We start from the raw sequence: 24,092 nt of genomic DNA on the forward strand, positions 1-24,092 counted from the left end.
TCAAATCAGAGAATTAAATAATCCCGGGAGGTGGGGGATATCAGAGATCACATGGAAAAAAACATCCCCAAAGCTGCTCTGAAGTCACACTGTGTGTCCCTTCTTGTGACTCTGAGGCCTGAGGCCTGAGGCCCAAGGCAGAAAGAGTCCCATATTAAATCCCTTCGCACCCGGTCAGGGCTGTGTGTCTCCAAGGAGACTGGTGTGGAATCACAGACGGTCAGAAGCTCCTCCGGTGGGAAGGCTCCACCGGGAGCCCAGGGGTACCTGATCGCCCCACGCGCGCCACCCCGCCGGGACGCTCCGCCCTCGTCCTCGCTGGTTGGCCCCGGTGCTGCAGCGAGCGGCGGCGGGAGGAGCCGGGCGTGCCCGCCACGCAAAACCACCGTGCTCGGTCCCCAGCGGCAGTGGCAGCTCTGACAGCGGCCCGTGCGCTGTGTCTCCACGGTGCCCTGCATCCTGAATCTGCCACGCTTCCCGACTCCTCGCAAACGCCAGTGCCCACCATGGGGAAACCCACGAATTCGGGATGCGATTGGCGCCGCTTCCTGCGGAATCACTGGCTGCTGCTCTCCACCGTGGCCGCCGTGGTATTAGGTGAGTCGCGCCCGGGGCACTAGGCGCGTGCCCGAGGCCAGGCCGCGTGCCGGACCGGGTGGGCTCGGCGTGGAGCGCGCTGCCCGCGTTCCCCGGGACTGGGTCCCCAAGCTCAGAATCAACCCGAGCGCTTTGGTTTCACGCGGGGGAACAATGTTCTTAGCGCCCCCCCCCCCCATTGGTGCTCTGCGAGCTGCTGTCTCTGCTTTCTCCAAAACGATCAGAGGGGGCTTGAAAGGTGGACAGGGGTCCTTTGAAAACAAGCGGGGTTAAGCAGGGTTTAATTTGATCTTCATCCTTAACTGTTCTCACCACACGCACACACCACCACCATCACCTTCGTGCCCGACCACGACTGCATGAATTACTGTTCTCCATCGGATTTAAAGAGACATCTGGGCCTGCGGGATGGAGCAGGGGTGGGTACCTTCTTATAGGATACCTCTCCAGTCAGATTCATACCTGATTTCTGAGCCAGCAGTTGTGGCTCACAGAGGCCACAGGGAATCAGCGCTAAGAGGACCCAGCCCCCTTCTTCCTCCTGGGCTACCTGCTCACCACGGTTTTTCTATTCAAAATAATAGAAGCCGCTTTTATTTTTTTTCACACTCGCGTGTATTTAAGCAGCCCATGCCTGACATACCACTGGGCCAGGACTAGTGGATGTCTGGGCCATTGCTCAGAGGTTTAGGATCTCATTTTCTGGCCAGGTTGTCTAACTTGAACTAGACAATGTACTGTAGGGTGGGAACCCTGTGGGTCTTCACACCCCAGATGGGGCCGTCCAACAGGTAAGGGCAGGTGCACCTTGAGGGAAAGTGGATTCCTAGGCAGGCTCCACCCTCTATCTGAAAATTGCAGCTGCCACTGATGGAAAGGGGACGATGGGGCAGCCCCTTCTCCTCCCTGGGCATCGCACCTTGCTCTTGAGTCTGGGAATACTTACTTAGTGTTGCCTGCTCCCCTCCAAGGTCATCCCCGCCAAAAACTAAAATGCCTTCGGAAGTTAATGGAATCCTCGGGGTCATATGGGCTCCTCCAGAACCTTATGCAAAGGGAAGTCGGGCTTCTGGTAAATAAATAACACCCTGAATCGCATTAACAAAGGATGTTTGTGGGAAGAAAGGAGTGTAGAAGAACCCACTGGTGTTCACTTTCCCCAGTGCCAAGTGGTTTAGGGCATTTTGGGGAAAGGTTTATCACTCATCACCTCATTTAAATAACAGCTCCTACCAAGAGATTGAATGGTTTGGAAGACTTGGCTTTGTTTGTTTTCCCAATGATGAATGCAGAATTTATTTTTAAATCTGTTTTTGAAAGCCTTGGAGGTGACCAAAGCTTGTGGCTCCTTCCCGGTTTGGAGTGTCTGCAGCCCTGGGTACTGCAGAGATCCCACTTGGTCACTGAGTGCTTTCCACCAGCAGCTGGCATGAGTGTTGTACCCTACAATTCACATACCAGTTCACCAGAGCCTGCTCTGGAAAGGAAGCCTACCAGTTACTCACTGGCCTTTGGACCAGTTGCATAAGCAAAATCCTCAGGCCAAGAAAGGGTTTGTTTCCTCTTACTTTGCAGCCATGACCTGTGGTCTCAGGTGGACCTCTTTCCCCGGTTTTAGTGTGGGGAAGCTGCAGGAACTTGATTCTGGTATTCGATTTGAGCCATAAATTCACCATTTAAAATTGCTAATGCCTTGCTGAGGTCATACCAATCAGTCCCTTGTTCCTTCCGAGGAGCACGGGGCAGACTCGGGCATGGTTCCATCTGGTATGAGAAGTCTCCTGCTTAGAATACCATCAGGGTGCTCAAGCAGGCACTTGCTGGGGTCCTCTTCTCTGCCACTCCCAGAACCTTTGCTCTGAGTGAACATTTGTACCTGCCTTTGCGCAGACTACACTGGCTATCCTGTTTAACAAGCAATGGAATCTCAGCCACTTGTCCTAGGTATCCGTTAGCCCTTTCTGGGTTGTGAATGGTCAGTTTTTCTACAACTACTATGACTGATCAAGCAAAATTACCAGAGCTCTCACAGAACCTTCTTTTAGGAGTTTGTTTTTTTTTTTTTTTCCCACGTAGACATTAAAAAGGGAAAAAAACCAACCCAAACCAAAAATGTTAAAACAGATAGTTCCTTAGTGAAATCTTCTGACTATATCCATAGAAATATTTGGCCCCCAAAATAAGTTAGCAGCTATGACTATGTAAAATATTTTGGTTAGTGAAACTAAGAGCAAAGCTGTCTCCCCACCCCACCCCTCCTGCCCCACCCCCACAGGCAGGCCAGGTGGTACAGGTCAGTTTGTAGAAGCAGGAAGATCATGAGTTCAAGGTCAGCCTCAACTACATAGTGAGTTTGAGGCTAGCCTGAGCTATATGAGACTGTTTCAGAAAAGTGTGTGTGTGTGTATATGTGTGTGCTTAAAGCCTCTGAGTTTCTGAGATATAGCTTGTGAGGGCAAGTACAATTAAAGACCACTTTCATTAGATATGTGGTGCTAACTTGGGTTTTAATGGCCAAGGAGATGCTTTGAGATAAATGTTTGACAAATTCTTATGTTCCAGGTTGGAACTAAATAGGTAACTGTCTTTGATAATTTCTGTGAAATCCAACAAAATTCTGAAAATAATATTTTTGCCTGAGAGGATCATTTTGATTGGGTTCACTGTAACTCTGGTAGACATTCCCTGATCTCACAGTGCAAGAGAATAAGCACAGTACTTAGTCAGGAGCCCTGGACTTGAATTCTGGTACTGCTATCTGGACAGACACAGCGCCTAGTCTTCGGAGCCCTCAGTTCCTTCTTAAAAACTGGGGACACTTGTGACCAGAGTTGATTAACATACCGCGGAAGTACCCAGCTTGTGGCTGGCATACAACAGGCATCCAGTAAATGGAATTGGAGAAAATGTGAATTTAAATAGGAGAAAATGAATATCTTATTTGGGATTTGAATCTCTGTTCTGCCTACTGCCTAGTCTATAATTCAAAGTCCACGGTGACTCAAGGGTTCTGATGGCAAGCTTCATTATCAAAGCCAATGCCCATCTCTGTAATATTCTCCACCTTTAGAAGAGACAACAGGAAGAGCTGGTGACTTGGTTTTATATCCTACAGACTAATTCTCAACCCGCTTAACAGGCAGAAAGTCAACAGGAAGAACTGCTGGTTCCTAGTGGGAGTTATGTCCAAGCAGAATTGCTATGTGTGAGAATTCAGCCATGAGATTAGGGAAGGGTATATATAGTATTGGAGAGAGACTTGTGGATTCTTCATTCTACTCACAAAAGGAAGTATCATCTCTCCTCCAGGCTTTGTGTGGAGAAATCTACAATGGCCAGCTTGGGGACTCTCAGAAAAGGCCACAGATACTGCCCGTCCCATGGAGCTGTCAAACTTGTTCACTGTAATGCAGTTTCTATGAAGCTCTGAGGAAGCAATCCTCTATTGTACAAACTCTGGGCTGATTCCTCCAAGTCCAGATAATCCCAGTCTTATCCAGTCTTGCGTCTCCTGCCTTGGGTGGCTCTGGGTATGCCTGGCAGTGGTCATTTGGAGGTGGCCTTTGCATTTAGTTGTTCCATTTTCTGGCAATTCTTTGACAGCCCTGAGGATAGGAATCAGCCACAACTCACGTGATTCCACACCCAGCTCTTTGTCTCACTGGCCTTGGTACAGCAGGATTTACGAGAGTACCTGCCCGTCATGGTGGCACACCTTTAATCCCACCACTTAGGAGGCAGAGGCAGGTGGTTCTCTGTGAGGACAGCCTGGTCTACATAGTGAGTTTGAGGCCAGGTAGGAAACAAGTTGCACAGATATCTCGGACACCCTGAATCCTCAAATGCATAGCAGGGTGGGGTGGGGTGGGCTAGAAGGTCAAGACAGAGAGAAGAACAGGACAGGGTGACGGGGTGAGCCAGGTTCATGTCCAAGCAAGGACAGCCTCATCCAGGCAGCTTGCTGTTGGAAGAGAAAGGGAATGAGGGCCATCCAGTTAATCCAGTAAGGCCTGGTGGAATTTGGTCCAAGTGAGAACTGACTATCTCTAGCAGGATTAAGAGCTTCGGCAAGAGATACGATCTGGAAATGCTGAGGAGGAAGAGCCTCCAGGGGCCTTTAAGTGAAGCTAGGCAGCGGCAAGCAGTGGACAAGTGAATCTGGAGACAGGCTGTGTGTGGGGCGGGGTACTAGGTGGATCACATCAGGTTCAGGGAGAGATTAAAGTCTTGGGTACAGATGAGCCCATTTGCACAGGGAGAAGAGCCAGAGCTGAGGAGTGCAGACAGGGGATATGCATCAGAAACCGGAAGAGCTAAGAACTGAACAGTGCTAGGCATAGGTGAGGATGTTCAGCAGTGTTGAGAGTGGAGGAGGGCAGGTAACCTCATGAGGCTTTCTTTGGAGGCATTGGAGTGTGAGAGGGATGGGAGAAAGTGAGGGTTCCTGTTAGAACCAGAAAGCGATTTCTTGTTTCATTTTGTTTTGTGGGGTTTTGAGTCTGCTTTAAGTCCAAAAGAAGCCATCTTAAGAGTAGAGATGAGAGAGGGAAGGTGGAAGAGAAGGAGAGAGGAAAAGGAGGGGGAGAGGGAGAGAATGAGAATATGAAGAGAAAACACGTATGAATTATGCTGGGTTGGACAAGGCCCATGAGAGCTGAATGCTTGCCCACAGGGTAGAGGGACGTGGTGACGGCTTGTCCTGAGCAGGGCACAGAGCTGTATGTTTGTATTCCCTCTGGATCTGCCTTTTCTGGTGGCAGAGCCTGGCTGGCTCTCACTCCTCTCCAGATTCTGAGCTAATTTGAATCATACTGTCGTGGATGCTATTTGTAGGGTCCAGAGACTAATGACTAGTCTAGTTAGTTATTAGTTAAGTCATTAGACACAAACCTGTCCACGTGGAGACCACTGTTGAAGCCTCCGATATGAGTAGAGTTGAGATGGCTGTCAAAGTGACCTTGCTTAGCGGCAGAGCAGATTGTATCATTTTGGGCCTTAAAATAGCCTATAGGATGCTGCTACCCGAGGATGGAGAGGCCATCTTTCCAGCACAGCATCCTGAACACTGCATCACCCCACACTGCCTGCACTGTCTGCATCACCCCACAGCCTCATTCTTCAGCATGTAACTCGGCACACCTTCCTTTGAGTGATGCTCCTTCTGAGAGATACAAAGCAAAGTGCCATTCTCCCTGTTTAGCCTTTGAGGAGGTCTAAGGCCTAATGTCTCCTTCAGACACACACTATCGTAAGTGCTAACTGTGCTCCAACTCATTTCATTTTTCCAGCAAGTGTATTTTCAGGAAACTGAGGCACTGACAGGAAACTTGCCCAAGGTTGCTGGTCAATGGCAGAACTTTGATTACAACCCAGGTGGTTGGCTGAGCAGACTCTGCCTCTATCTAGACTTTCCTCCCCATGTACAAAGCCTGTGCCTGCCAGGTACTTGTTACTATCTTCTAGTTATTCTGCCACCCCATCAACCACAGGCCCTGGTGGAGGATTCTCTCAGTGCCCACTGCATGGTCTCATTGATTTGTAGGCTCTGTACATTTGTTGAATTGTTGAGTCACTTACGACCCAGAGTATTGGGACCCACAGACATGATCCTTGTTTGTTAAATGAATAAATGAGCACAAAGTTTATACCAGGTTCCACTTCTTCCATAAAGTTATTTCTGTCTGCTCCTCTGATTCACGTAAATAACTCAGTTTAACATGTAATTAGTCTGCATATACATCAAGCACACTCATTTTTCTCTCTTAAAACTAGATTACAGACCCCTGGAGGATGCTCCCATAATACTAAAAGGAACCCCCATATAGAATGAGACCATAAAATAATGCAACTGACTCTTAAAACTCCACATAAAGAAAAATTATATCTGATATACTTTGGGGGCCTTTAGTTTGTATCTGAATAAAAAAGCAAAAAAGATTTCACATGCTAATTCATTTATAGGTAGTAGATTGTCTTACCTAATGCAGTGTTTGTTGAGAAAGAATTAGAAGTTCTGAAGTTGATTATTGATGTCTGCCAAGGACACAGCAGTAGGTAGACAACATCATTGTCCCTGGATTAGGAAACCTCTGAGGATCCTTCTAGTTTTAAGAACCTTCAGCTCCTTGGCCATGTATTCACCTCTCAGTTTACTGCTGGGAGCCAGAGGAACTCCTGTGTGGGATGCTAAGGTTGTCCTGGGAAGTACTACAGGTAGAGGAAATGATGTTGATGCCTCATCAACTGTTCTGTGACTTAGAGGCAGTAATACTAGTTGTACGTGAGACTATCACCAGGGTAATGTTCTATGTCAGTGTCAGATGATCCCAGCAGTAGTCAGGTCTAATAAACATGTGCATCTGGCCTTGATATATCTCTAGTTTAAAGTGTTCCTGAAACACAGAATATTCCAACTCAGAAAATAAAAATATCATCTGATCTTTCTTTAAAGTGATGGAAAGACCTTAGTTCTGCAAAATAACTCATTTCTGTGACATAAGTAGATAATTTGATGTAAGAAAAACCAAAAAAGGCATAATCTCTCATATGTAATAAAAGATTTATAGTATTTTTTAAGGATTTGAACTTGTAATGAAGAATAGGACCCCTTCTGTTTATGTATTTCTGGAGAAAACAAACTTACTGGTTTAGAAGTATATTTTAGTTATAATAATATATTTAATCCAGAGCTTGCCAAAGATATAAATTATGAAAATAATGATTATTAAAATGGGTTTGTGTCATTTTCTGGAAGCTTTGAAGTTGGTGGTATATTGGTTTCATCTGTCTTGTTGATGCCGTACATGGCTAAGTGCAGGTACATGCACTTTGATGACTTTGTACTTGACTAAGTGCAGGTACATGCACTTTGATGACTTTGTACATGGCTAAGTGCAGGTACATGCACTTTGATGACTTTGTACATGGCTAAGTGCAGGTACATGCACTTTGATGACTTTGTTCATGACTAAGTGCAGGTACATGCACTTTGATGAGCAAATGAAGTACTGTTTATGTTTTCCCTTCCGGGGATTTATCTGTCTAGCATCTGTCCTCATCTATCCTCAGTATCTGCTCACGTAGGTACCCAAGAGATTTCATCTAAGTTCCACATATTGAAGAGTTGAAACTAGAAAATTGGGGTTTAGACCTCAAATGGCCCCCCATAAAATAGAAGGGGAAAGACACTACCATACCCTTTCTACAAAGCCCGCTCCTTTATGGTAAACCAGAAAACAGAAGAAACTACAAACCAGTTTCCCCACACAATGAACAGAAATACAAATCCAGGGGAAGGATCTTGAAAAGCAAATTCAAGAACATAATAAGATCATACACCCTAACCACACTGGCTTCATCCCAAGGATTAGAAATTGTCTAACATGTACAAAAACAGTGCATGTAATAGTACAGAAATACTTAAGGACAGAAATTACATGATCATTTCAATTGATGCAGAAAAACCTTTGACAAACTTCAGCTTCCCTTCATAATAAAAACCCTGAAAACCTAGGAGCCAAAGGAACATACAGCAATATAATGAAAGCTACTACAACAAACTGGTACCCAGCATTATACCAAATGGGGGAATGAGCATCTGCTTTAAATCTGAAATGGAACAAGGATGCCTACTCTCTACTTTCAGTTTAGCATTCAAAGTCTTATCTAGAACAATCAGACAAGAGGTAGGAATAAAGAGGTAACAAATGTGAAATTAAGTCATATTGTCATACTTACAGATGATGAGCCCCTACACCTAAAACACCCTAAAGACCCCCAGAAATGCTTAGAACTAAGAAACACTTTGACCAAAACAGAATAATTCAAAAGTCAAGCTTAAACAAATAACAATCAAAATCTGTAGCATCTCTATACACCAATAGTGAACTTGGCAAGAACAATTCAGGGAGGAAATCCCATTCACAACAGCTTCTTTAAAAGCCTAAGAATATACCTCACCAAGGAGGTGGGAGATCTCTTCAATGAAGATGGGAAGACCTTCCATGCATATAGATTAGAATAATTAATTCAGCGGAAATTACTGTTGCCAAAAACAATGTACAGATTCTGCACATATATATATCTTTTTAATTTTTTTTACTTACTTACTTAATTTATTTATTTATTCACTTTACAACCTGATTGCAATCCCCCTTCCTCCTCTCCTCCCAATCTTACTCTTACAAATCCCCCTCCCCATCTCCTTAGAGAAGGAGAAGACCCCCGTTGGGTACCACACTGCACACTGCCCTGAGACATCTAGACCCAGCAGGACTAAGCCCATCCTTTCCCACTGAGGCACAACCAGGCAGTCCAGTTAGTGGGGGGGGGGGGGGGGGGGGGAGGAGCCCAATGGCAGGCCTCAGAATCAGAAAGTCTCCCCTCTACTTGTTAGGGGACCTATGTGAACACCAAGCTGCACATCTGCTACAGATGTGTAAGGAACCTGGGTTCAGCCCCTGCATGATCTTTGGTTAGTGGTTCAATCTCTATGAGCCCCCATGTGTTCAGGTTAGTAGACACTGTAGGTCTTTATGTGGTGTCCTTGACCCCTCTAGCTCACTCACTTCTACCCCCAACTCTTCCAAAAGACTCCCCCAGCTCTGCCTGATGTTTGGCTGTAGGTCTGTTTCCATCTGCTGTTGGATGAAGCCTCTCAGGAGATAGTTATGCTAGGTTCCTGACTGCAGTGTAGCAGAGTGTCATTAATAGTGTCAGGGGTTGGCTGTTTCTCATGGGTAGGCCTCAAGTTGAGCCAGTCATTGGTTGGCCATCCCTTCAGTCTCTGCTCCATCTTTATCCCTGCACATCTTGTAGGTGGGACAAATTTTGGGTTGAAGGTTTTGTGGGTGGGTTGATGTCCTCCTCCCTCCACTGGAAGTCCTGCCTGGCTACAGGATGTGGCCAGTTCAGTCTTTATATGCCCTGCTGTTAGGAATCTCAGCTAGGGTCACCCCCCTAGACTCCCCTGTCCCAGGTCTCCAGCTAGTCCTAGAGATGCCCCCCACCAATTCCCATTCTTATTCCCAGTCCAATCTTAATGGCTGCCTTTTGAGAATGCTTTGAGTATAAATTGCCAACGGTTGACATATATTAAATATCTTGTTAAATGCTGTTTAAGCTAAAACACAGTGGTTTGTTGTTAGTTTGGTTTTTTTTTTTTTTAATTTTATTTTAACTTAACACAACTATAGAATCAAAGTTACCCACCTTTCAAAATTTTGAGCACTGGGCATTATAAATAGAAGAAGCTCCAAGTGAAAACATGTTATATAGAAAATTCTGCATGTTAATTCAGTGCATGCTGATACTCAAAGAATAGTACAGTGGGCGAAAAGCCTAGGGAAAATGCAAGAGATGCAAGAAGTGGGATTAGGAATGAGCTATGGAGAGAGAGAGAGAGAGAGAGAGAGAGAGAGAGAGAGAGAGAGAATATGTACACACATGCACTTCAGCTCGTACAGATAAAGTGTTCCATATTAATTACTTGTGAGAAATTGTGATTACCTTTAACAGAGCTGAGACTGGAAATAACTGTCCTAGAGAGTAGCAGCAGGCTGGCTGGGTGCCAGAGAAGCCTAAGGAGCTGCAAATCTTCCCTTGTGTCACCGGAGACCTAGGGCCACTTCAGCTGTGGGGATTCAAGCATGCAGATGTCATCCAGTGACAGTTTAACTCCCTGCAGTGCTATCTGTTAAAGCAGTAAACGCTTAAAATGGCCTTCTGTGTTTTGCATGTTGAAAGTGCATCTAATCGGAGACAGCACTGGAGATGGTTACCATGACCCCAGAATTTCCTCCAGAGCCCCGAGTTTAGCCAGGCGAGTAGCCATAGAAGGAGAGCGCTCATTTCAGCTTGCTGAGGGGAGGGCCTGAAGTGCCACAGAGAGTGCTCTGTTGTGAGCACACTCAACAGTGACACCTCTGTTGTTGGAAAGGAAGTGTTTCTGTGACTCACTCCTTTCCAGAAATGCAGTCCCCATTGACTCACAGAGGACCTGCCCACTGCCTTCCCATTCCCTCGAATAGGATCCATCTTTCCTCAGACACTCCTGAACACCCCAAGGAGTAGACCTTTGTCCCAGCTTACAGATGCTTCACGCAGCTTGTCCCAAAGGGTTCTACTCAGCCCAGTTGGGAACAATCAGTGTACCTCAGTTTCACCAGAACCAGCATGGAAGAATAAGGCCCTCCACCAGACCTCTGATTAGCCTGAGGCCATGGCTCCAAAGCCCCTTCTTACTCCCAAGTCCCCAGATTCGGAGGCATGATGGTGTTCATCACAGAACTCTATGTATCCAGGAAGGGTCTTGACATCATCTTCTTGTGATCTTGACCTGCATGTTGGGGGTAAAATGGTGGCCTTGAGAGTGGAGCTAGAAAACCACCCCAGAGATGGCCCACGGTGTGTTTGTTCTTATAACTGTGCTGGGAGAATCATCTGGGCTCAGTGTTCAGGTGCTTAATACTATAGCGCACATTCAGTTAGGGGAAAGTCCTCAGGGGAGAGAGCTTAGGTGAGTCTATTTTTCTACTACTGTGCTACTGCCTGAAGTTATGTAGTTACTTATAATTTAGCAAAGCTCTAAGCCAACAATGACCAAAGGTACCCTCACCTGAGATGTCCATCTGCAGGAAGCCTGACCTACACTCTCCACCCTCTTTGAAAACGGACGATTTTGCTCAGTTTGTATGCATGTCTTATACACTTGTTTTCTGGGCTGCTTAGCCACTGTACTGGCTGGTTTTGTGTGTCAGCTTGACACAAGCTGGAGTTATCACAGAGAAAGGAGCCTCCCTTGAGGAAATGCCTCTATGAGATCCAGCTGAAAGGCATTTTCTCAATTAGTGATCAAAGGGGGGGAAGGCCTAGCCCGATGTGGGTGGTGCCATCCCTGGGCTGGTAGTCCTGGGTTCTATAAGAAAGCAAGCTGAGTGTCAAGGTCAGCCTGGTCTACAGAGCGAGTTCCAGGACAGCCAGGGATACACAGATAAACCCTGTCTCAAAAAACCAAAAAAAAAAAAAAAAAAAAAAAAAAAAAGCAAGCTGAGCAATCCAGGGGAAGTAATCCATTAACCAGTACCCCTCCATGGCCTCTGCCTCCGCTCCTGCCTCCAGGTTCCAGCCCTGTGTGAGTTCCTAACTTCCTTTGATGATGAACAGCAATGTGGAAGTGTAAGCTGAATAAACCCTTTCCTCCCCAACTTGCTTCTTGGTCATGATGTTTTGTGCAGGAATAGAAACCCTGACTAAGACAGTCACCTTGTGTGTTTCAGGTAGGATTCCTGGTGTCGTGAGACTTTCAGAGGTTTCTCCTTCCTTGTTGACCAAAATGATACTAATATTTACCGGGGATTTCTTTTGCCACCGGTGTGGTTAGTAAGTTGAGGGAAAATCCAGTTTGTGAAGCCATCTCCTTTCTTTATATATATATACCCTTATAGCCACTAATTTATATTCATAACTAATCAGCGTTCACAGCATCAATCCCTAGCCTACCCTGTGGCAGATGTCACTAAGATGACAACACCTTTTCCTTGGATACCTTAAAACTGTGTTCCAGGCAGCCACTGGTAATCAAACAGAATTGGCATATGGGATGAAAAGTGTAGACTGTGGCTAGGAAAATCAATTCCTTTAGCAGCCAACAAGGAAAGCAATTTCAATTGAACAGGAATGGATTTTACGGCTAGAGATGCAGAGTCAGACACCTGAGGTCTATTGCCTCAGCCTGTCGGTGGCAATGCACATACAGGTGTCACTCACATGAGCCTGGAAAGGTGGGGCTAGAAGGATGCCCAACATTCCTTGAGTTTGAAGAACTGGAATGGGGGGTGGGGGTCTTAGCAGAGCCACAGCTGCAGTGGCCGTGAAGGTGGGGCAGGGTTTCTGTTCTTAGTTGCTGTCACAAAAAGAAAAAAAAGAAAAAAAAAATCCAAAATTGGGTAAAAAAAAAATAAAGTTTATTTGAGCAAAAATCTCTGGAAACTGAGAAGTCCAAGTGTACAGGTCCATGAGGTGCATGCCAGCTTATGGTAGAAAAGCAGAAAAAAAAAAAAAAGAAAGAAAGAAAGAAAAGCAGAAGCAGATATGTCTGAAAAATGAAAGAGCAGTGGTTCTCAACCCTTAGGTTGAGACTGCCTTGGGGGGGGGGGTCAAACGACCTTTCCATGGGGGTCACCTAAGGCCATCTGCATATCATATCAGCTAGTTATACTATGATTCATAATAGTAGCAAAAATACAGTTATGAAGTAGCAATAAAAATAATTTTGTGGTTGGGGGTCACTACAACCTGAGGAACTGTATGAAGGGGTTGCAGCATTAGGAAGGTTGGGGACCACTGAAGAAGAGGGAATAGCCTCCGAGCGTTAGAGCCTGTTCCTGCAGTAATAGATCCGGCTAAGAGAGTGAGAATCCACACACGGAGAAAGAGCTTAGTCTTCTTTTAGTGACCTAATCACTCTTTATAATGTGATCCCTCTCCCCTTCTCCCCTTCTCCTAACACTACTGCCATAACAATGAGTTTCAGAAGGGACAGACCATATTCAGCTCATTGCAATAGATAACTGTTACATTTCTCACCTCTGTCCGCTGAGGAGCTAAGGATGCTGTCATTCAGGTGACGTGTAGTCTTGCATCTGTTTCATAAGAGACACCCAAAAAAGGTTTTTGGTGCATTACAAAAAAACCTTCCTTATCAATGAGAAAAACATGTAAGCTCTTAGTGAGTCCATCTCATTGATCCTTTCTAGGTCTGAACTCGAAGGTGGGGGTGGGGGGAGGCTGGATTGTTGAGAGCTCCACAGCCACTGTGGCCAGAGCTCAGCATGATCCATCCTGAGCAGTCTACAGCAGCATTTCAAGGATTCTGGGGCCATGATGGCACTCAGTAATAAAGACCTCTGCTGCACCTTGAGCTTGGGAATCATGGTGTCAAGAGTGCATGTCAGTGTGGCGCGCGCGCGCACACACACACACAGAGAGAGAGAGAGAGAGAGAGAGAGAGAGAGAGAGAGAGAGAGAGAGAGAGAGGGAGGGAGGGAGAGAGAGAGAGAGAGAGAGAGAGGTGAAATCAGAGAGAACAGGAACTAGTCGGGTTTCTGGAGAACAGTGGATTATTCTCTGACTTCCAATAATTGGTTTTCAACTTTGAGCTGCAGCAGCTGCCAATGCACAGAGCCTTTTAAAGAGTGACAAGGTTTGGTTGTTCCTGCTACACCTTAGAGTGAATTTACTTCCAGGTTCCCCTCCTGAGAATCCTTCCTCTTCTTGGCCTCTTCTGCTTTCTCTCATTCTGGAGATAGCTCCTATGATAATAGGTTAATTTGCTGATCTGTGCTTCGTGTTACAGATGACCTTGAGCGAACTGTTAGTTGGAACACTAGACTTAGGCATTAAAGCTGCATTTCTCAGCCTGTGAGTCAAATATCCTGCATATCAGATATTTACATTACAATATATAAGTAGCAAAATTACAGTTATGACTTCATAAAATAATTTTATGGTTGGGGTCATCACAACCTGAGGAATTGTATTAAAGGGTCATAGCATTAGGAAGGGTGAGTCACTGTGTTTAAGACTCTGAAGATCAGTTTCGTTTTATTTTGTTTGTTGGTAAAGTTATTATCAAAAAGGCTCCGCTTCTGCTTCCTCTCTGGATTTCTTTCTGGGTTTTGTTTTTTACTTCATTTTGTTTGTTTTTGTTTTTGGTTTGTTTTGTGAGGAGGGGAAGCTTTATTTTTTGAGATAGGGTCTCACTGTGTAGCCTTGACTGTCTTGGAACTCACTGTGGAGTCCAGGAACGGCCTTGAACTCACAGAAATCTACCTGTCTCCCCCTCACATTGCTGGGATTAAAGGCCTGTACTGCCACTCCTAATGGATTTGTTTCTTATACCCAGAGAATTCTTGAAATCTCACTGGACTTTCAAAGATTTTGAATTCTTTGGAGTGATGGAGTTTGGAGACAGAATGCCAGTTCCGGAACTTCAGAACCTGCAAAGCGTATCCGTATTTCCTCAGGAACGTTGTTACTTGCATTTGAACATTAACATTTTCCAGGAATCCCCACTTCGCTTGCTTTTTTTTTTTTTTCTTTTTTTTTTTCATTGTTTAGAGTGGTCATGATTATTGGGACTGGTTGTTCTTTTTAACCTCTTAAGTCAGTAGCCATGTGACTGACTACACCCCATGTCTAGAACTCTGGAGTTACTTAAGCAGCTTTCATTTCTGACTTTTACAGTCACTTGGGTCTTGCTCAGGGCCCTGTGTGCTAAGGAAAAGGGTTGACAGGTCACCATTTAAACTGGCCTGTTCATGCCATTATTCCAGTGAGGATTACAGGGTATTTACAGATAGATTCCTCATCTAGCCTTTCAATGGGGGAGGGAAGGAGAGAGAGGAAGGGGGGACCTTCTTGACTTTAGAAAATACTACAAAGTGCTTAAAGTACATCTTAACTCACTTGAAAATAAAGGTTTCTGGGCTCCTGGTGGGAGTGGAGAATAGGATTCCAGCTTCACACAGGAGTGTGGCTATACAGTTGGCCAGCTGGCTGCTCAGATCTAGATCATCATGGAGAACAGAGTTCAAAGTGGTACAAGGTCGTGAGCAGAGGTAAGATCGGGCTAAGGATTGGGGAGCCCCAGATACCCAGACTCAGACTGAAATCCATCAGAGTGGGAAATCCCAGAATTGTGGCAGTTCTAGAAAGTCCAAGCTGACTGGTCACCCCCTTTCCCTGAAGCCAATCCTCCTAAGTAAACATTCCAGTAGGAGACAGGAGTTAGGTTTTATTTACAGGCAGAGAGAAGGCCTCATAAGATTATGTAATGAGCCAAGCTGTTTTCCTGAAGATTGTGAAACGAGCTGCTGTAGACATCTGACCCAGGAACTCCTGTTCCTTACCCTTGAGGAAAAGCTGTGCCCTTAGAGCAGGGGACTCCAGAGCTTCTTGAAACCTTACAGGTGTAATTAGAGACTAAATGTCTGCTAAATAGAGAATAGAATAGAATAGAATAGAATAGAATAGAATAGAATAGAGGTAGATGAAGGAAGGTATTTTATCAGAATGTGCACAACACATTGTTAGGCTTGCCCTCGAGGTGAGCAAAACAGACCACTCTAAGAACAGAGGAATGGAGTAGAGTCACCCAGGAAATGCACAAGTTTGGAATCCACGGTTCAGGTCATGAATAAACTCTCAGGAACTAACCTAACCGTGCACCTGTAGCACTGATATGCTTGAGTGTGGGAGGGAGAGCCATTCATTCACCACAAGCCAGGCCTCTGAGCCAGGTGCTCCCTCTGGAGACTGGATTGCTATTAGTTGACTTTTCCAAGCCAGTTCCATATTCACTTGAATACAGGAGAGTTTCCGGGGTCTTCAGAAACCCAGGAGAAGCCACCAGGTGTAGGAACCAGGCCCTGAACTTCATGCCCCCCAACAACAGAGTCAGGGGCAAACCAGCCCATGAGTCAAGACTACCATGCAGGTCACATTTAAGAGACACCTCCGAGTATGATGGTCATGGGAAAATGGCAGAGTTTTTACCCATGCTTGTTCCTGTGGCCCAGCTTTCATCTAATGGTTTCTTCCTGGTTTCCTTTTGTCATGCTCAGGTTTGATGAGCACAAGGTGAAGGAAGAAATGGCTGCCTGGGTACCCGCATTAAGAAGCTATTGTCTAAGGCATCCTGGTTCAATCCAGTGTAGCAGATGGCAGAGACCTATAGTGTGAGGCTCAATGCTGGGCAGTGGAGTACAGGGCTGGGCACACAGTGCTTCGGTCTCCAGTTTGGGACAGAGACAGAGACTGTTCAGAGGGGGTAACTGATGCAAAATAAGACTCAGTGAGACTCTGCAGCTCATGGGCAGGTCTGGGACAGGCTTCATGGAGAAGGTGGTAGTTTAAGAAGGAATGGGAAGATGCCTTTAGGCAACCATAGAATAAAGATTTTCCAAAGAGGAGCATCTTTGTGAACAAGGGCTGGAAGCAGGACTCTGCAGAGCCTCTTTAAGAGACAACAGGGAGTTTGTGGTGGCTGCAAACATGTAGAGTGAGGGGCTGGAGAAATGGCTCAGTGGTTAAGAGCACTGATTGTTCTTCCAGAGGTCCTGAGTTCAATTCCCAGCAACCACATGGTGGCTCACAACCATCTGCTGCCCTCTTCTGGCTTGCCTGAAGACAACTACAGTGTACTCATATATGTAAAATAAATAAATAAAATCTTAAAAAACCAACCAAACAAAAAACATGTAGAGTGAGGTTGGAGTGAGGTTGGGAGGGACAGGAGGGCTGCATCAGTTGGCAAGAAGTTGATGTCATATTTACTCAGACAGCATCTCATCACAGGGCTATTATAGAGTTAGACATGGATAAGGAACTAGGAAGGCATGGGAGGGCCCAGGGACCAACAGCTGTGGCATGCTATAATCTCCTAGGACCTGAACGGGCAGTGGTAACCATTGTCTTAGATGGGCTAAGGCTATGGCAGAGGGACCACCAAATAACAAGGCTTTTACAGTCCTCAAGAAATAAAGCTTCTGCCAGAACCCTAGCAAGGAAGGAAAGAAAGGAGAAAATAAATACCAATTCCTGGTTCCACCGAAGATCTACAGCTTGTATTGTTCCTTGACTAATCCGGCCAAACCAGAGGGCAAGGAACCATGCATGGCATCATTGGCCAGCAAACACAGAGCAGGACAAAGAGGGGCAGAGACTGAGACTAAGGCAAGTGGAAACTAAGCCACACAGAAGCAAGAGGCAGTAGATGCCACACTGAAGCATTTTTCAGGATACTATTATCAAAAAGAAATAAGCACTGGAAAGAAAAGATCCATGAATGGGCCAGGAAATTATTTCCTTAATACTGATGATAATTAGTGGCTGTCGCTAATGGCCACCGTAAGGAGTGGCTTCCATACTAATGTAACTCAATACCAACATGGCCACTTTCCTTCCCTTGACCTGCCCCACACTCCTCTTGGCCCCATATCTAAAAGGCCTTGAACCCACATCACCAGCCTCTCATTATTGCAACTAGGGCATGTGTGTTTGGGCAAAGGAGTTATTCAGAGTACAAAAGACACCGAGACACCATCTCCCTTGCTTCTCACTTGTAATTTAGGAGTCTTAATTGGAAGTGCCAGGAGATCCAGCTCCAACAGGTTTAAGTCAGTGAGAGAATTTATGGCTCTTATAACTTAGGCATCCAAAAATGTAGTTCCTAGCTTCAGGCATAGCTGTATCCCAGGACTCAAACCCATCCAGGGACACAGCTGGACCTGTTCTTTCCTCACTCATCATCAGGGCATCTTTGAATCCCTGTGTTGTTTTCAGTGAGCACAAGACTTCCCTGGTTAGCAAGCTAGTTCCCAATATTTGGTGATTTCTTTTCCCATTTCTGCACAAGTAAGAGAAAGATTCTGGTCCCTGTAGGTTCAAACAACACTCCCTTGAGGCTCCTTCAACTGTAATGAGGTAATAGACTCATTCCTTGACTAAGCCCTGAGACAAAAGGACTATGATGATTTGCTTGGCCAGACTCAGTCACTTCTCCACCCCGCCCTCTTCCCCAAACTTCTCCAGTAGCTGTGGGGCTGGTGCACCTGGAGCTGATGGAGAGTTAGGAGGTGCCATTGTTGTTGCTGCTGTTGTCTTACACTCTCCTTTTCACGTTATACATTAATTATATAAGATAGCGGACTTTATTTCACAATTTAGTACACACACATAGTCTACTTTGCCCACATTCACCCCTACTATTCCCTCCTCCTCTGGTTCCTTTCCTCTTCCCTGGTATTTACTGTTCACCTACATGTCTTTGCTTTGTTTTTTTGTCTAGATTCTACATATGAAAGAAAACAGGCAATATACTGTGTGTATACATACAGCATGTCCATTCATTCACTGAGAGGCACCTTGGTCAATTCCATAGTATGACCGTCGGGAATGATGTCATGATTATCGAGGGTGAAGTTAAGTTTGATTCCTTCAGGTATAGACCAAGGAGTGGTGCCCCAGATCATGAGGTTGCCCCATTTTCAGCTTTTTTGCAAGGCCTTATATTGGTTTCCTGAGTGGCTGCACCAATTTACATTCCCAGCAACAGTATACAGGTTTGTTTTCTGTCTGGGTTTCACTGTGGCATGTTTACATATAGGTGTCATTTTTCCATATGTTTATTAGCCATATGTATTTCTTTTGAGATGTATTCAACTCATTTGCCCATTTCTTGATTATATTGTTTGGATTTTTGATATCTAATTATTTTGAGTGCTAAGTATTCTCTATCAGGTTAAATCTTTCTTTTGTTCTTTACTCTCTGTCTTTACTGTGGTAATTGTTGCTGCTTTTGCTCTGCAGAAGCTTTTTAATGTGGTGTGCTCTGATGGCCAACTGTTTTTTATTATCTCCTTAGCTCTTAGCGTCCTTTTCAGAAAATCCTTCCTGGTGCTGTGTCTTGAAGAGTTTCCCCTATATTTTCCTCTCATAGTTCCAAAGTTCCAGGTCTTACATTGAGATTTTTGATCCATTTTGAATTGACTTTTGTACAGGGTAAGAGATAGATTTCTAGATTTAGTTGATAGCCAGCTTCCCCCACACTATTTACTAAAAAAGCTGTCTTTTCTCCAACACGTTCTTTGAAACTTTTGTCAGGAGTCCTGTGGTTGTAACTGTGTTAAGTTTATTCCTGAGTTCCCCATACCATTGGTCTACAGATCTGGTTTGAGCCACTACCATGTCAGCCACGTCACTGTGGCTCTGTTATGTGACTGGAATCAGGCATTGTGAATCCTCCTGCAGGGTTCTTTTTGCCATGGGTTAACTCTTCATGGTCTTCTGTACAATGACATTAGAGTTTTATAGGGATTGTGTTGAATCTGTGCATCATTCAGTCATATAGACATTTTTATGATATTAAATGTGCCAAATCACAAACATGGGAGTTCTTTCCATTTTTAGTGTCTTCTTTGACTTCTTTCTTCAGTGTTTTAGGTTTTACCATAGAAGTTTTTCATCTTCTTGGTTAATTTTATTTCTAGATTTGTTTGTTTGTTTGTCTCGAGACAGGGTATCTCTGTGTAGTCCTGGTTATCCTGGATCTCACTATGTAGACCTGGCCTGGAACTCCTCCTGCTTCTGCCTCCCGAGTGCTGGGATTAAAGACATGTTCCATTGTGTCTGGTGTCCTAGATTTTTTTTTTTTAGGCTATTGTAAATGAATTTTTCCCCTAATTCATTTTTCATGTAGTTTGCTATTGGTGAATAAGAAAACTGAGAGGTCTAATATTAATAGCCAAATACCATAGATACTGAATGGTAACGTCAACAAACATCTTGACTTTCATGTACCTTGTACTTAGACTACTGCCTGGCAATGATTAGTGAACACCTGTAAGTTAACTTCTACTGAATTCATAATGTCAGAAAAGCCATTGAAGTTACTGTTTAGCTGTTTTAATCGTATCTTAATCTGCTTTCCAGAGACTAGGTGATTAGTAAATAAAGCTTCATGCTGGCTATTGTCCTGAAGACTGCAAATTTCAAGGTTTAGAAGTTTCTTCCACAAGACTGGTCTTATTTATTGGAAATTTCTGCAGAATCTCAAGGTAGCATTGGCATCCCATGACTAGAAGGGTGCACATAAGAGACAGATCCAAGCATGTTTATAATAATAAATCCACTCTCAAGATAACTCATTAACTCCCTAATCCATGAATGGATTTGTTCTTGAGTGCTCAGTCTGATGGTTTAATTGTTTCATAGGGACTATCTCTTTAACTCCTCAGAATGGGGAGGGGGAGTTAAAGGTAAAGGTGCAAGAGTTTGGGTAGGATGTTAAAACTTTGGTAGAATGTAGTTTGAACTTGACTAAATTTAGGCAGAAGCCATATCAAAGTTTGAGAGACCATATCATAAAACAGTCAGTCTATAATAACAAGTATGTCATAAACTAAGTAACATAGACAAATTTGTCCCTCATAGTTCTAGAAACTAGATATTTGATATCTGGCGATGAACTCATTTTCTAGTTTATCAGTGGCACTTTCTGTTATGTTCTTTTATGGTAGAATGTATGCCATGGACCAGCCAGTGGAGAGGGATTCCTGAGAGAAGGGAGGTCTGGGAGTGGTGAAACAAACTACTTGAAGTCAAATCCTAGGTCCAAGCTATGTTATGCTCGAGACAGCTTTTCAGATTGCTCTCTGTGTTCTGCTCTGCTCAAGACAGCGTTCTCTTGCTGTCTCTGGATAGCTCATCTCTTGCAGATCAAAAGCCCAGCTTTTTATTTACACATCAATTCAGTCATTACCCAAGACTCCCTTTTGATTATCCCATGAGTGAGCATCCCTTGACCCCGGACCTTTGATTCTTAGAAAGAGACAGCAAGTATAAGCACAGACAATAAGACAACTGGGTGGGACCCTACCCTGAAATTACCATTCCTACCACACCTGGGCCTGGACCTAACCCCCTCTGTTGGAAGCTACCTACTTTTGTAAGCATAAACAAATCTAGCTCCAATCTACTGCCCTCAGGTCACAGGAGGACAATTCCTTCCTGGCCCATGCACCAAACATAAGACTCTAGCGAGCAGAATCTTAGTTTACCAGAGACCCCCTGAGTGAACCACTCAGAGACGAGATTTCCCTGCAAAATGCAAGAGGAATTTCAATGTTCCAGCATGCTGGGGCCACCCTGCATCCCAAAAGGAGAGGCGACCTGTGCCACTCATTCAGTGAACTTTTATACCGTCTTTAGGGCAGCATCCATTAGGCACAATGTGATTGGCAGAACGGTGTGACTTTTTAAACTGATTGGTCTCTAGAGAATGAGGTGGCAAGGACCTCCCTTGTCTGTAGGTGGCAAGGGTTGGTTTATCCTGTAGCATGTGAACCTGCAGGTGGGTTCCCTTCCACCTGCAGGTTCTGAGGAGTTGTCTGAGGAATGTTAATCAGCCTCTCTCTTCCTCCTCTGACTCTTAATCCAGCAACTGTCCTCTTATGGAGAAATGTTAATCAGCCTCTCCCATCTTGGGGGGTGGGGTGGGGACAAGTGTTCCAAAGTTCCTCTTCATTGTGACCTGTGATCACCACTCCCTAAATTTCTTTATCTCCTTCCTTAGTGTCTTTCTGACAAGCTGATTTATAGTGCAGCTGCCTTTGTTCCTTTAGATCTGGGAAGCTCCTTATATATTTTATATTGCATTCTTTTATTTTGCATAGTTAAGAAATTATATATTTTTTGAATTCATGTTTTCAACATTCTCTCCCACAGCCTTAAGGGCGGTCCTGAAGGTCACAGCATTCTACCATTTTGCTGAGACATTAGCTACTCCCTTGCCAGACTAGTGCTCTCTCTGATTATCATGAAATCATTAACCTTGTCAGAGAAGACATCCCTCAAGGGAGGAATATTAAAATATGTACATTATTATACAAACATGCCCTATGCCCACAGCAACCATCAACACTCTTGGAGGCCCACACCCTGCTGGCTCTCTTCTAGGAGCAAGAACCATGTCACTCCCTATGGCCAAGAAGGACTTAGCAAAGGTACAGATAGCCTTCCTCGGAAGGACCCTAATCACATTTGTGAGTATCTGCTCCAGTGACTTCACCACCTTTCAAAGGCCTCACTGCTACGTGATCACATTGGTGATTAGCTTTTCAACACACCCAATTTGCAGGAACAAAAACATTTAAATCATATCAGAGGAGGAGAAAAAGTAAGCAGTGACCACAATGTAAGTTTAACTCTGAAAAATTCCACATGTTAAAAAATGTCATAGCTAGAAAAAAAAAATCTACACAATAAAAAATACTATAGTAGTAATATGACTTTTGTGGAAAGTACAAATGCCTTCCTCCTAGGAATAAGAATAAGACAAGATAAATATTTCCACATCTATTCAGCATCTCAGTGGAAACCTTAGACAGTACAATAGGACAGGAAAAAGAAATGCAAGGCATAGACAGATAGACAGACACACACACACACATGAGAGGGAGACAGAGACATAGATAGAGCCAAAGACAGGCAGGCAGGTAGTCCTTACTCATAGATTGCACAGTTTTCTATGGAGGAAGTCTCAAAAAAAAATCATGAAGTATTTTTAGCAAGTTTGCTGGTTGTAAGGCCACAATACAAATAAAAAATATTTCTATATTATAATAATACACAACTAGATACAGAAAGTTTTAGATATATAGATTATCTCCCCAAAGCAAAACATTAGACACACAGATGACTCTAGAAAATTCCACATGTTAAAAATACCATGCTAGCTGGGCAGTGGTGGCGCATGCCTTTGATCCCAGCACTTGGGAGGCAGAGACAGGCAGATTTCTGAGTTCGAGGCTAGCCTGGTCTGCAGAGTGAGTTCCAGGACAGCCAGGGCTATACAGAGAAACCCTGTCTCGAAAAAACAAACAAACAAACAAACAAACAAATACCATGCTGCTAATATGATTTCTTTTGTGGAATCATGACCATTAGGTTGAACAATACAAAGCATTGATGAAAGAAGTCAAGGAATCTGCAAGGAGATCCACACTCACTTGTGGGCTAGATGACTCAAACAGTAGAGGTGTCAGTTCTTCTATAACTGACTTAATACAATTTTCATCAAAACATCACTAGGACTTTTCTCAGACAGATCAGATAAAGTGGGGCTAATATTTATGCCAAAATCAAAGGAATGAGACCTAAATTAATTTTGGAAAATAGGAAGAAAATTTGGGGGGATCATACTGTTATTCTAACACAGTTAAACCAGTATAACAATAATGAAAGGGCAGACACAGATCAATAAAGCAGAAAAGTGATTCCAGAAATAAACTCACAAAAATGTGCCCAGCTGATACTTGACAAAGGTGTATTCAAGGAAGAAAGAATATTCTTTTCAATAGGTGATACTAGAATAACTGGACATTATAGGTCCAAAATGAAGACTCTTGACCCAAAAATTACATTTTGTAATAATACTAGTAAACTAATAGCCCACTAAGTCAAAATGGATCACTGATATAAAGAACAAGAACAAAATATAAAATGTTAAGGAAAAACATAGGAGAAAAATGTTCATAGCAGTTTCACAAAGAGACTTAAACACCAAAGGATAAAGTTTCACTTCATAAACAATAAAAGGTTTTCTTGGTGAAAGACATGAAAATGAGCAAAAAACTACAGAGTGGGCAACAATGGCTGCCGGTCACCTATCCAATGCATCTGCACTTATATCCAGAATATATATAAAGAACTTTTAAATGCAATAGTAAGCAAACAAGCTACCCAACTTCTGAGTAGAGCATGTAATGAAGGCAAATAAAGCCATAAAAAGATGCTTAGCATCAGATCCACCAGGAAAATGAAAAATTACAACCTTAAGGTCCCACCAAATACCTAGTAGAATGTCTAGTATAAAACACAAAGCACCAAGTGTTGGTGAGGAAGACAAGCAGGCAGAACTCCATATTGCTACGGGC

General features: G+C 44.1%; 1 protein-coding gene across 1 annotated transcript in view; it reads left to right on the top strand.

Annotated features, from left to right (window-relative positions):
• Positions 1-346: 346 nt before the first annotated feature.
• The window catches only part of Slc1a1 (solute carrier family 1 member 1), a 76,229-nt gene continuing 52,483 nt past the window's right edge, over positions 347-24,092 (top strand). Inside the window, exon 1 of the mRNA XM_034499115.2 lies at positions 347-597. Within this exon, the coding sequence (XP_034355006.1) occupies positions 507-597 (91 nt within the window). The 5' untranslated portion in view covers positions 347-506. The remainder of the gene's footprint in view (positions 598-24,092) is intronic.

This window comes from Arvicanthis niloticus, chromosome 1, assembly GCF_011762505.2.
Source record: "Arvicanthis niloticus isolate mArvNil1 chromosome 1, mArvNil1.pat.X, whole genome shotgun sequence".
Classification (NCBI taxonomy): domain Eukaryota; kingdom Metazoa; phylum Chordata; class Mammalia; order Rodentia; family Muridae; genus Arvicanthis; species Arvicanthis niloticus.